This window comes from Gopherus flavomarginatus, chromosome 12 (genome assembly GCF_025201925.1).
Source record: "Gopherus flavomarginatus isolate rGopFla2 chromosome 12, rGopFla2.mat.asm, whole genome shotgun sequence".
Lineage (NCBI taxonomy): Eukaryota > Metazoa > Chordata > Testudines > Testudinidae > Gopherus > Gopherus flavomarginatus.
In genome coordinates, this window is record NC_066628.1 from 27,029,780 (window position 1) to 27,043,636 (window position 13,857).

A 13,857-nucleotide genomic window follows, 5' to 3' on the forward strand; every position below is an offset into this window, starting at 1 on the left:
CGAATTACCGCCGAAGCGGGACCTGCCGCTGAAGTGCAACCCGGTCTTCGGCGGTAATTCGGCGGCGGGGGGCCCTTCCGTTCTGGGACCCACTGCCGAAGTGCACCAAAGACCCGCGGCGGGGGCCCCCCACCGCTAAACAGGGCCAGCTCTAGACATTTCGCCGCGCAGGGGGCGCCCTGCCGCTTGCCGGTCCCGTGGCTCCGGTAGACCTCCCGCAGGCACGCCTGCGGATGCTCCAAAGGAGCCGCGGGACCAGCGGACCCTCCGCAGGCACGTCTGCGGGAGGTCCACCAGAGCCGCCTGCCGCCGATGGCCCCAGGCCCCCGGAATCCTCTGGGCGGCCCTGCCCTGGGACTACCAGAGGCTGATATCCCCCTGCTTCCCCCTGCCTGCAGCCTGTGCACTCAGAGTGGGTCCTGCCCGGGATCTTGCACTAACCCATGCTTCACAAGTGGATTTAAAGAGAAAGCATGTTTGTTTTTTTCAGGATCCTGAGTCCGGGTCCCCATTTGTCTCATTAAGTCCATGTCAGAGCAAATTCCCTGGGGATCCTGGGCAAGGCTCATGGAATTGTCAGCTGCGGGCTGCCCTTTCCCCATGGAGGTTGACATGGGATGCAAGCACATAGCATGGCCTGCAGCTTCATCTCCAGAGCAGCTGCTGATCCCCCTTCCCAGGCAGCAGTGCTCTGTGTGGCTCCTGGAGTAGCCTGCAGTCCCCCATTTTCACAGCGTTGATCACCTTCAAAGGTGTTAATTACTGTTAAATACTGGGGACACGCTGGGGAAGGAAAGGCCTCCCCCCCAGAGCCATGTGCACAGCCACTACCTCAGACTGCAGTTCCAGAGACGCATCAAGACCCAGGGACATCACTCTGGGGGAGCTGCTGACTGATAACCTGCTACTTAAAGCACTGGCCTCACACTGATGCCACTTAACAAGGCCCAACTCTCCAGCTGAGCTGTCTGGAGAAAAGCCCTACAGCCCCGCTGCTAGCCAGTTCTACTGTCTGCTCATACCCACTCCCCGTGCCCCCTGCTAACCATTGGGTCTGGAAAGCCTCACCCTTTCAGCCTCAATTCCTCTCCTGTCTGTGGTTTCCAAGGGGAGAAGCTGCTGACATGCTTAAAGCTACCAAAACTACTAGGAAATCTAGGTGCTACAGTGATACAGATTGTAACTACTAACATGGAATACCTAGTGACGAATAGAAAGGGCAGAGGGGAAGCCACAGCAAAGGCATTTGCATCCTAGAGCATTAAGGCCAGGGAGAAAGAGAAGCACTTCTCCCTCTTCCATAGCCAGACTCAGTCAGACCCCCTGAAAGGTTCAGAAATGTTTGGGTACAGCCTTGCCCCTATTGAGTGATGGCAGGGACTGGAACTGGACAGAAGGCACTGTCACAGCAGAAGCTGTTCATGTGAGTTGCAGGATCAGTGTGTGGGATTCTGCTGCAGCATCTTCCAGAAAGTATCTGGCACCAGCGGAAACTTTGGAAATGCACTGGGCCTTTGCTGCTCCACAGACCCTGCAAGCTACACAAGCATTTGGCTTCTGTTCTTTCCTCCGTGCCCACATGACCACACTTCCCATGTGACCTGAATGCCCCTTGCCAGGGCAGGCTGGGCTGGAAGTGAGTGAGCCTTGGCATGTGGCATTGAGCTAGATGCTCTCTCTCTCTGCCCCTTCCAGCCCAGATATACAGCAAAGAAATAGATCAAAGGAAGCAATGAAGCAGTTAGGCTCCATGGAGACTCCAGAGCAGCTGGCTGTACAACAAGGCTGAGCCAGGCAGGTCACAGCTCTGCTTTTTTTTAAGCAGTCTATGCCAGTCTGAGAGCTCCCAGCGATGGTCAGCCTAGGCATTGCTCCCCCTGTCTCCACTCTATATAGGAGGGTACTATGCTAGCTTCCCAAGGCCAGATTCTGCCTCCTTTGCTCACACTGAGCAGAACCTCTCTGAGCCCATTGCTGTCTGTGGGATCCTTGGAGTAGGGATGGTATCCTGAGTGTGGGCTGAGGCCAGAGATGAAAGTAAGCCAGTATGATCTGGTACGGCATACCGACAAGAGCCAGTATGCTGTGCCGGACTGGACTGGCTTCCGTGGCAGTGATTTAAAGGGTCCAGGGCTCCAGCTGCTGCAAGGAGCCCCAGGCCCTTTAAAGCACTGCTGGAGCTCCGGCAGCTGGGCTCAAGCAGGGATTTAAATGGCCTGGTACTCCTGCCACTGCGGGGAGCTCCGGGCCCTATAAATCCCTGCTGGAGCTCCAGCAGCCAGGCTCAGGCGGGGATTTAAAGGGCCCGGTGCTTCGGCTGCTGCGGGGAGCCCTGGGCCCTTTAAAGCACCGCCAGAGTTCCGGCAGCTGGGCTCGGGAGGGGATTTAAAGGGCCTAGAATTCCAGCCACTGCAGGGATCCTCAGGCCCTTTAGATCCCTGCTGGAACTCCAGTAGCCGGGCTCCCATAGTCATTTAAAGGGCCTGGGGATCCCTGCAGTGGCCAGAGCTCTGGGCCCTTTAAATCTCCACCCGAGCCCGGCTGCTGGAGCTCTGGGCCCTTTAATTTGCCCCTGAGCCCTGGGGCTCCCAGCTGCCTATAGGCTCTGGGACTCCCAGCCGCAGCTGGAGCTCCAGGGCCTTTAAATCTTGAAAGACCCCACCTCTTCTGGTTGAGGCCATGCCCCTGCTCAGGACTCAGGCATGCTGTTAAGTCCTTTAAGTTACTTTCACCCCTGGCTGAGGTGGAGGCAGAATCAGCCCCCTCCCTAGCAAGCACATGCTTCCCCATGATCATGTGGAAGGAGGTTGTTTAAAGATGTCACTTAAAGGTTGCTCTGGGGGTGCATGTGAGGGGGAGTGAGAAGAGTCAGCACTGCAAGCAGCTTTCAGGAGCACTCTGCACTGCAGCCCCACAGTAACCCAGCAGTAAGTTCTGGAGCCATGGGCGTCACCTGCTCAAGAGGATGAGCACCCCCTACCCCCATAGGGTGTAGAGTATTCTTGCATTCAGAGTGTTGAGTGGATGTCTGAATGCCCTTGCTGGGGAGAGGAGACAGGCTTCCCCAGGCTGGTTCCTGGGGCCAAGCCTTGGCTTGCCCACAGAACGCTTGTGTGTTGTGTGGTGTCTTTTTTTTTTTTTTTTACCTGAGTTGTCCCTGATGTGGCAGAGGAAATTGCCTCTGAGTTTTTGGTGGCTGCTGGTGATTCTGTGGAGCCCTGCAAATCCTCCCTCCTGGCCTGCTCTGGGGACAGGCCATCATTGCTACTGTCTTCTTCAAAGGCAAAAGCATCAGCTGATTTAGAGAAGCTCCCCTGGGCACCTTAACAAGTGAAACAAAGGCAATAGGTCAGTGGTGCGTAAACAGACAGCCTTACCAACACGTGCAATGAACCATCTCAGTGGCTATACCAACCCTCCCTACCATACACAAGCCCAGCCTCCAGTGCCTGAGTAGGAGCACATTGAGCACAGCTGAGGAGGGGAGGGGGATTTTGATGGAATGAGCAATAGCCCCTGGGAACAGTGCCCTGATTCCAGTGTGGGCATTTCAGATAATGGTGGCTGTGATATGGAGCTGTATTTTGTGCAGCACCTTTCACACAAGTGTTCTCTTGATTGGCTTTTCAGAAAGAGCTCAGCCATTCAGATGGGAGAACATGGTTTTCAAACATGGGCATCTCATTGAGGTGCCCAAGAAACAACTCCTGGAAAATCATATCAGGTTTTGATGTCTCTGTGTCCATTTTATGCCTAATGCTCTGTACACATCCATCTACAGATCTAGGCTTTCTAGTAAGGGGCTCACAGAAGTGCAGTGAGATTTGAGCTGAGATGGAGAGTCCATGAGGGCAGTGGTCAGGCAAGTTGCTCAGACTGCAGGAGCTCCAGAGAACAGTGCCCTGCAGGCTCATGTAGAGGAACAGGGAAGAGCATCACAGAGGGCAGTAGGGAGAGATTTTAAAAAACCTGCCCCATTGAAATCTCTACACTGCAGAGGGATTTTGGCTTATTCTGGTTATCATCCTTTGATCTGATTTTATTTCAGATGTGTCTGTCTGTTTCCCATTTGTATCCATCTGCTCCAGAGCAGGCTGTGGAGATCAGGCCCTGGACACCTGGGGCATTTCAGTCATAAAGCCCTAATATTTTTCTTCCCCAACATGGATGTGCAAAAATATGGTGATCCAGGCTTCTGCTCTCTCATTGGCCTGACTGGGTATGTCGTGGAGGCAGCACACCAGTGAGTGACACTCTTGTGAGCAAATGCAGCACAGTGATTCTGCTCCCCTCTAGTGAATGGGATGATGTTGGCTGAGGGGCTTTAGGGAAAGTGGGGGATCCTAGGAGCTTGGCTAGGCAATTGGAGCCTGGGAAATAGTGTAATAGGCCCCTTGCTGTACCCAGTGTAATCCATGGGAGCTGCAGGTATTCAGCACCTCTGCAAATCAGGCTGTGGGGTTATGAGCCTGAATACAGATTGAGGTGCTTAACTGCAGAATATGAGTGTATTGTTCATCTCCAAAGAACACCGGGACTGCTCGACTTGGGTAATAGCTCGGGGCGGGGGGAGTGTTTCCTACCTAGGGGGTTGCTTTGAATCCAGCGGTATGTGAAACTGTTCCCACCAGAGGGGCTAGCACCTAGCAGTGAAATAGTGTGTGAGGAGTCCTCTTCCACTGGACGAATGTCTAAATCACAAAACCGATGGCTGCACTGAGCCTGTCTGGAGCCTCCACAGAGAAGCCAAGGACTAAATCAAACAAAGGTCTCAAATCTCCAGGTCCCTCCCCTCCAGCTTCTCTGCACAAAGTACAAAGAGTTGGAAGAAATGTTCCAAATGACTGACTGTGCTTCCGGAATCCCAGCAAAGCCTGGTCCAGACACTCCTCTGGAGGATTCCCAGGGCAGTGTCCCACACTGAGATGGACAAGAGCTCTTGATCCCAGGGTTGTGCTGATAAACAAAGTGCTGAAAAAGCAAGGCTATTTTGCAAGACCCTTGGGAAGGCTTAGCCAGGAGGGTGGGTAACAGAAGGATTACTGCTGCTGCAGTCATATGCTGCCCAGTCTTATCATGCAGCTTTGCACTCAGATAGCTCTGGGAAGGAGGCAGGGCTGGGGAAGAGTAGTCCACCTGTCTGTGCTCCAAGCCCAGCAGTGTGCAGCTTCTTATCGACATGCTTCGTCGTGTTCTGACCTTTTCCTTCCATTATCGCCCATTCTCTTTGCACAGGGTGCGTTCTCCGGAGGGAGAAAGCAGATGAGAGAGACCCCATCCTGTGTAGGATAACTTGCCAAGTCACTGGCCCTGCTGTTGCCAGCTAGCCACTAGGGGAGCTCCTGGAGTCTGTGCTCATCTGCCCAAGGCACTTGGTGGGAGGAGATACCACAGGAGCATTGCTAGTTACCATAGTTACAGGTTTCCCCAATGGAGGGTTTGGCTAAGTCCCGGGCTATGCACTCCAGTGGTCTGGGGGCAGCTCTCCTAAACGTGAGCCGCAGTGCTCTTAGCACTGGGCTTGAAGGGCTCCAGTCCCACTAACACTCATGTAGCAGGAGTAACACACAAGTGGTTTGGTAGGGCTGCCAGGGACTCCAGGGTGCAAATACCCTCAGCACAAAGGCTCCAGCTATTGGAACAAACCCCTCAACCTCAACCTAAGGGCAGCCAAGGAGGGGGATAATGAGGTAACCTTGTCTCAGTGAGCTCCTCCCTCCATGCCATCCTCTTGCCTGCAGGGCACTGCCCTGGATCTGCCTGCTGCAGCTGCTGCTGTCCCTGTCCAGCAATGGGCTGTGTTCCCCTCCCAAGGCTGTCAGGCTGTGATTTCTAGGCTGCAGACAGTCTACGCTCCCTCCAGAAGTGCAAGTGCTCCCTGCCTAGCTTCTGTGAGCATCTAATACTCCATTGCACCTGGCTGGCAGCCTGTCTGCACCCTCCCTGTCAGTGCAAGGATTTCTCTGTCACAAGCCTTAAGAACTGATGTGCCTGGGAAGCTGCAGGAGCCAGTAACACCCAGAAACCAAAATCAGGTGTCATGTAACACAGAATGGTTGTTCTAGGCCTGATGGAACCAGCTGCTGGTTCTGGGAAGGCCAGGAAAGGGAGTTTTTCTGGTGGGAACCTGTGGAAGCCAATGGCACCTTTTATTCTTAAGTACCATGGAAGGTCTAGGAAGGGTGCACAGGCGAGGGCATGGAGCAGTGTTGCACCAAAATGTGCCAAAACATTGCCTCAGGAGCTACAAATACTGTGGGCTTTCTGTGATGCTGAGAGCTGACTCAACAGGCAGGGTTTTTAGGCGGTGACAATTGTTGTCTTGGCACTGTCCTGAGAACTGGGTGACATAGCATGGCGGATGGCAAATTATGCACCTTTAGTCTTCCTGCCGTCTGGAGCTTTGAAGGAACCCTATCAAATTCTAACACATTACCATCCTTAGCCACAGAGTATCAAAGAATCATAGAAGATTAGGGTTGGAAGAAACCCCAGGAGGTCATCTAGTCCAACCCCCTGCTCAAAGCAGGACCAACCCAACTAAATCACCCCAGCCAGGGCTTTGTCAAGCCGGGCCTTAAAAACCTCTAAGGAAGGCGATTCTACCACCTCCCTTCCAGTGCTGCACCACCCTGATGAGAAATAGTTTTTCCTAATCGTACAGCTGGGCTGGCAGTTAGGAGGAATTTAAATCCCCTCCAAGAGGAGATAGACACCAAACAAGTGAGCTGAGGGGACCTCAGTCAGGGACAACATGGCATTCCAGAGCATGACTGGAATGTGCTGCCTCTTACTTCACTTCTTGATACCAAGAGTCTGCATGGAGAGGGGAATGCTCGGCTTATCTCTCTTGCTCTCACAGCAATCTGCAGCTATCCATGTTGTTTCATGATCCCATGCCTCTGCTGTAATCTCAGGCAGGATGGTGTTTGCTTGGGGCTGTTTTTAGTGCACTGGGTATTGTCCTCCTGAGTGCATTGGACAGAGTGATGACAAGGACCTGGTAAAAAAAGGCTATTAGATCACCCCTCAGCTATGTGGAGCACAGGCAACCTCCTGTTGCTGGGACATTAGGGATCTAGACTGGCTTCAGCACTTTTCTTTCGCCCTATTGGAGGTGATTAGATGAATATGACAACTATACTTTCCATTGTGTAAACATTTAAAATTCCAAGGTTACAGTAAGACAATTTTAAACCCCATCATTTTTCTGGTATTGCAAAAACAAAAGACTCAACGTTTCAGAATAGCAGTGCTCCTCTCTGCTCTGTGTCTGAGCCTGGGCTGCAGGCCCCAGGGGAATCATGGACCTGGCAAACACACTGTGCTGCTCCTTTGACTTAGGCATTTTGCTACATAAATCTAAAGGCAAGCACTGACATTGTGTCATGCTGCACAGTTCAGCTCTCAGCATTCAAGAACCCCAGAAAGTTTGTTTAAAGATTGCCCTTGACTCTGCCTCCTTGTGGCTGAACAGCCAGCAAAGGGTAGATTGACCCACTGGTTGCTGTGCCCAGATGGGATTCGCACCCAGAGCAGGCAAACTGTCTCCTGGGTGTTCTGGGAGGACACCTTAAACTTGCACCGGCTAGCTCCAAGCCTTCTTAAAGTAGGGATTGCGGGTACCTTCCGCCCCTCTGGGCCTGCTGCAGGAAGACTTGCTGCATCAGGCAGGCCCTCAGCCTGCATTCCTGCGGGCAGGAGCTGAGGCTGGCTAGAGCCCACACTCTTGAAGTATGTGGCCATGGATGATTTCTCAAATAATAAGGTATTAATTTCCAGACGCAAGCTGTGATCAGTTGGAGCTAAGGCTGAGAGCACATATTACTAATTTAGGGCAAAACTTCATTACCAGTACGTTGTAATTATTCTAAAACAAAGTGTTTATAAACCCAAGAAATACATCATCTGGGTAGTTCTTAATAGAAATTCAAAGATGCTGAGATGTGGCAAAGCACAGATAAGGCACCCAAACAACCCAGCTCTGCCCTGTAGTGATGTCAGGCAATAATCATAGGATTACAATTCAAATGTTTTGGTGCACGTGGGCCCAGACTAGATTAAACTGATTTTAAGGACACTCCATTGTAGTTTTACATATTTTTACTCTGATGATATCATTGCAGGGCCTGACAAGAGAATGATTGCTAAGCTTTTGAACAGGGAAAGACATTTTTACTCAGACCCTTTAAAACTTTTGGTTGTTAAGCCCTATTTAATTCAAGCCCCTAACAAGCACTTAGGAGAAAAGTTCTCGTTGTTCAAGATTCACACACACTTGCCCGGGTTATTGTAAGCTCAGAAAAGTCCCACGCCAGGTGTCTGATTCTGAGGTCACATCAGCTTTATGCTCAGCTAACTCCACTTATTCCTGATGTACGCTGGGGTCAGTGAGAAGAGAGTCAGACCCATGTTGGCTCATCTGTGATAGAAAAACCCTTGAAATCCCAGACATTCCACAAGCAGAAAATGCTGGGGAAGAAAAACCTTGCAGGCCCTCTTGATGCATCACAGAAGGGCACAGGGCACAAAGCTAAGTTCTTGTCCGTTGTCAGTCACCTTTAAGGCTTGAGATCATTGTACGCTCTTGTGTTGCTTGGTGGGCGAGGGAGGAGCCAGGAACTGAGCAAAGTATGAACACTGCCTCTGACCCAGGTTTCCAAACCACCCTCCGTCATGCTAGCGGGGGGTTCCCTGGAGTCCGTGCTCTCCAAGTGGGTTAGTGTGCACATCCCAATGACCAGGCCATGAGCAGGATGCCTTTTGCAAATGTGCCTACCATAGGCTGTTCTCCGGTTGGGCAAAGGCCCTAACCCTCCTCGAGCACTCTTTCCCCCAGCAACCTTCCAGCCTCCAAACTTCAGTTCTTTCTAACACAGTGGCATTCAAAGACATGGCTCTGGAGTTTTTATAAAGTAGGAAATGTGTTTTTTCCACTCTTCCATCATTTAAAAATGGCTGACGAGATTTTGCTTAAACTCCGCTTAAAAAAAAGAAAAACCCTTCAAACAGGCACCTGGCTTGGAACATTTCAGGCTACTGTATTAAAAAGTTACAAGCATGAGAAATCAGGGCATGACGCTGGACCCTGAACTATAGTGATGTGACCAGTGCAACACTGGGCCTTAAAGGTACCAGATATGCCAAGACCAGAACAGTTACAATAACAGGGGCCAAGAAAGGAAACCACTGCACGTGACAGCATGGGAAACCTGTAGGCTTCACTCTGCTCGACAGTGCTCTGCTGAGTTGGCTCACCATGGGATGGAATAGTTCAGGTTCTACATACTGGGTTCGTATTCGAACCAAGAGTCAAAGGGCTTCTTGCGTCTCACACCATGTCCTATGTCATTCTAAAGTCAATATTGCCAAAGGGTCTAAGTTCCTGGTGAGCAGAGCCCCTGCCACTGGCTCCAGCTCACCCTGAGCACTAACCGGGGCACTGAACGCTCTTACTGGGCTGCACATGTAACTGGCATGCCAGTGGAAATAATCCGTGACAATTAGGGACTGAGTGTTATTGAACAAGGAATTTGGGCTGCATGGGACCAGCTCTCAGGGACACTTTCAAGTCAACGGCAAGACTGTTACTGACTAGCAGAGCTGGATCAGACCCTTCATGGATGGGCCTGGCTTGAGTACAGATGAGTCTTCTTGGCCTGTCACTGCTGGGTCTCTCGTTTCTCTCTTCCAGATACTTCCTGTATTGGGAGTGATTCTGGCAGGATTGAAAGTGCCCTTTCATTTGGGTGTCTGGAACAGTACCAGCCCCATGCGGAAATACTAACAGAGAGCATGGCTGGGCTGGGCTGGGCTCTATCCCTCCCACAGGTGCTATCTGTAGGCTGACAGGGTAGTAGCAGTCCTGACCCTGCAGCTGCTTGAGCTCTGCAACCTGCATTTCCTAGCCAGTGCCAGGCTCCCTGGGGCTGTGGAAAGCGGCCCTGTACATTTCACTCAGAAAGGGCTCGGCCTTGGAGTGGGCTTTATCCCCTTGGTGAGTCAGCATGGCAGCTTAGCTTGCCAGAGCAAGCAGTCCAGGCCCTAACTCAGGGGTCGGCAACCTCTGGCACACGGCTCGCCAGGGTAAGCACCCTGGCGGGCCAGGCCAATTTGTTTACCTGTGCAGGCAAAGGATGTGCTAGCCGCAGCTTCTCGCTACCCACATTGGCCTGGGGTGGCAAACCACAGCCAGTGGGAGCTGCAGTCTGCCGAACTTGCCGACGTGGCAGGTAAACAAACTGGTCTAGCCCACCAGGGTGCTTACCCTGGCGAGCCGCATGCCAGAGGTTGCTGACCCCTGCCCTAACTGCACAGCCTGGGCTAGCCCTTACCAAGATCCCAGGGTGAAAAGCTGTGTGTCTCAGGTGAGCCAGGAGGTGCAGGGGGGAGTGTCTCCAGCATCCTGAAGAGAGGACGCCCTTTGTGTTCACTAATGTGAGTCCTGTGGCCTCTGCATCAGAGAACAGCCCCAGCCTGGCTGCTGTCTCCTGGGGCACTGCTGAAATGCAGTGCAAACACACAGGGCCTGACTCATCCCTTCCTGGGGCATTGAGGCTGTTAGACCAGTGCAGAGTGAGTGCAAAGCACCACCTCTCTGACTGGGGACTGTTTTACACCCACTTTGCACAAGTCTAAGGGCAGGTCTTCACTACCTGCTGGATTGACAGGTAGTGATCGATCTATCGGGGTTGATTTATTGCGTCTAGTGTAGCCGCGATAAAATCAATCCCCGATCACGCTCCCCATCGACTCCAGAACTCCAGCTTGCGAGAGATGGAAGCGGAGCCGATGGGAGAGCGGCAGCGGTCGACTCGCCGCCGTCCTCACGGCCAGGTAAGCCGACCTAAGATACGCCGACTTCAGCTATGCTATTCGCATCTTAGGTCGACCCCCTGCTAGTGTAGACCTGGGCTAAGTGGAATGACACACCAGGGAGAGGCAGGGGGACCAGGCCCACATGGTACATACAGCACGACCCCTCATCCCCATCACCAGGCATACTCATTCTCCCAGCCCTCCTGGCCACTGCCTGGCACTTCAGGCAGAGGCATAAAACCAACCAACCAACCAGACAACCAAGCAAATGCCAACCAAGTAGCTGTGCACTAATGCAGTGGGGATGCCTCCCAAGCCCTAACTGATTCCTTACCCCAGCTGTCCCCTGGCTGCGCAAAGAAGGGAACTGGACTCTGCTTCGGGCAAGTGAGGTGAAGGGATGGTAGGAAGAGACTGGGCATGCTGAGGCCTTCCAGCTCCAGCTGATAGAAGCTGTGCCGCCTCCTTAGTCCTTAGCTAGAGGGTAGGATTTGGGTTGTGATGCCTAACACATGTGGAGGGGAAGCTGACTGCACAGGGGGGTGACTGAAAATGTTAGCCTCTTACCAAGGCAACTTAATGGGAGACATTTCTGAGAGGAGTTGACAACTTCCTTTCTCCTCTTAGACCTGGTGAGGAGAATATATGCGCTGCTGGTTGAGGCTGCTTTCAGTGAAAATAATATGGACTGACTTAGGTTCTGTTATGGCTCTTAACTTCATACTGGTAACTTCCTGCCGGACTCATATCTAAGAACTGCACTATATGTATCGTGTCCTTATCAATCTGTGCTGTACACACACGTGCGATACAAGACATGCTTCTCTTGTGACCTACCTTTTATTGCCTCTTTCACAGCTGAGTCAACAGGAATAATATTCTTCTCCACCAGCTCCAAAGGACCTGGTCTGAGAGCAATTTTTTCATTGAGATCATCTGCAAGTCGAGCTCTTTTCAGCTTCATCTGAGTAGCTTGAATGGACCCCTCTGCAGCTGAGTCTAAAAGGCCAAAATTGAAGGCATCAGTTCCAGGTCCTGCTGAACCTGTGCTCTAGATACAGAATGCTCAGTGATAACGAGATTTCCCTTCCGGGATCATAGTCAAAACAAAACACATTTCAGGTTAGAGCAGTAAATGGAGAGAGATCACTTCTGAGCCTGGAACGCTGGCTGTTAGACTAATCCCTACACATAGGGCTGTGTGTGGGATGGATTGCGGGTCTCCACATGGTTCTCAATGGTCCCCAGGTCAGAATTCTCAGTTATCAAGTAAAAGATTCTCCCTCCTCCCCCTGCCCCCAGATTCCAGCTGTGCAAACTCAGCCTGGGACCCTAGAGTTATGCTGGGTTCTGTCTGATCAATAAACAGTCTGCAATGAAATTTAGTTAAAAATTGTGGGGGTGATGGAGTCTATTCTGCTCCTGCAGCTCCTCTCCCCGAGCTGGACTGGCTCTGCCAACTAACGGGAACAGACTCTAGCTCCTTGGATGCTGAAATATTAGAGTGTGTAGAAAGAACCATAAAAATGATTCAAAGGCTGGAGAGAATCATGCTGTACAGGGAGAGATGTACAGAGCTCAGTCTGTTCAGTTTATTAGAAAGAAGATTGAAAGTAACTTGATTACAGTGGAGAAGTGGGTACTATGAAAATGCTGGATGCTAAAGGGCTCTTATTCTAGCAGAGAAAAGTGAAACAGCCATAAACACCTGAAGTTTTAGCCAGACAAATTCAAACTGGAAATAAGGCATAAATTGTTAACAGGGAGGGTGATTAACCATAGGAACAAAATCCCAATGGAAGTGATGGATTCTCCATTGCTTGCTCTCTTCAAATCCAGACTGGATGCCTTTCTGGAAGGCACAAATTTTGCTTTAGTGTAGCACAAGTTGTTGGCTTAATACAGGGGTAACAGGGTAAAATGTAATGGCCTGTGTTATGCAGGAGGTCAGAGTAGATGATATAATGGTCCCTTCTAGCCTTAAATTTTATGAAACAATGACTCTCAGAGTCCTCTCCCAGAGCTGGATGGGCTCTGGAAGGTTAACAGGAAAAAAAAGGCAGAATTTACTGGTTATACTTTATCCTAAGGCTCCCCTGATAAATGGTTTATAAAGAGTTGGTAAATGATTACTAGAGATTTTAATAAGTCGTTAATCAATTGTTATAGATTGTCACCAAGTCCAACAGGTCAATAGATTGCTTATCACCATGATGTTAACATCTTCTACCATCCCTAAACACATAGTACTACTGTCTGCAACATGCTTATATCTATTGAACACTTACTAAGCCTTTACAAACCATTTATAAATGGGCCCTTAATATAAAGTGTGACCAACCTGCTGTAGTCTGTAAAGTCAGGGGACCTCTCTGGACCTGAAGGTACCACTGCACATCCTTATCGTTCCGAATACAGCTACTCTTTGAAGAAATTCAGGCTGTGGAAAACACAAGCCTCAGAGTCTCAATAGTGTGCTGTAAAGCCTGTTACAGACCTGATGGGACATTTGAATTCATGCTATCCTGTGAGTGGTCGTTCACCCCAATCATCCCCATTTGTCCTTATGAAAGTCTCTTAGCAGCTGTTCTACTCTGCAAAGCTTCTACTCTCCCAGATTAATTCAGAAAAAGGTAGGGTGTGAATTGACTCCCAGGAGCTGTTCCAGAATAACATGGTCGGTCCTCTAATGTCCCTGAGCATTTTACAGTTACTATCACCATCCTGGTCAGATGGTCGATAATAAATCCCTACTGCTATATTCTTATTATTCAAGCATGAAATCACTATCCTTAGAGATTCTATTGTACAGTTTGGTTCATTTAAGATTTTTACTTCATTTGACTCTATGCTTTCTTTCACATATAGGCCATGCCCCCACCAGTACGATCTATTCTGTCTTTCTGATATATTTTGTACTCTGGTATTACAGTGTCCCACTGATTATCCCCATTCCACCAAGTTTCTGTGATGCCTGTTATATCAATATCCTCATTTAATAATGAGGCACTCTAGTTCACTCATCTTATTATTTAGACT

The 13,857-nt window shown here is 50.6% G+C and overlaps 1 protein-coding gene across 7 annotated transcripts in view; it reads right to left on the minus strand.

Annotated features, from left to right (window-relative positions):
- Positions 1 to 13,857, minus strand: part of MYOCD (myocardin) — a 488,383-nt gene that overhangs the window by 26,684 nt on the left and 447,842 nt on the right. For all 7 annotated transcript variants that reach the window (XM_050919226.1, XM_050919227.1, XM_050919232.1 and 4 more), the window contains 2 exons: positions 11,656 to 11,817; positions 3,147 to 3,322 (listed from right to left, as the gene is read on the minus strand). In XM_050919226.1, the coding sequence (XP_050775183.1) occupies positions 3,147 to 3,322; positions 11,656 to 11,817 (338 nt within the window). The remainder of the gene's footprint in view (positions 1 to 3,146; positions 3,323 to 11,655; positions 11,818 to 13,857) is intronic.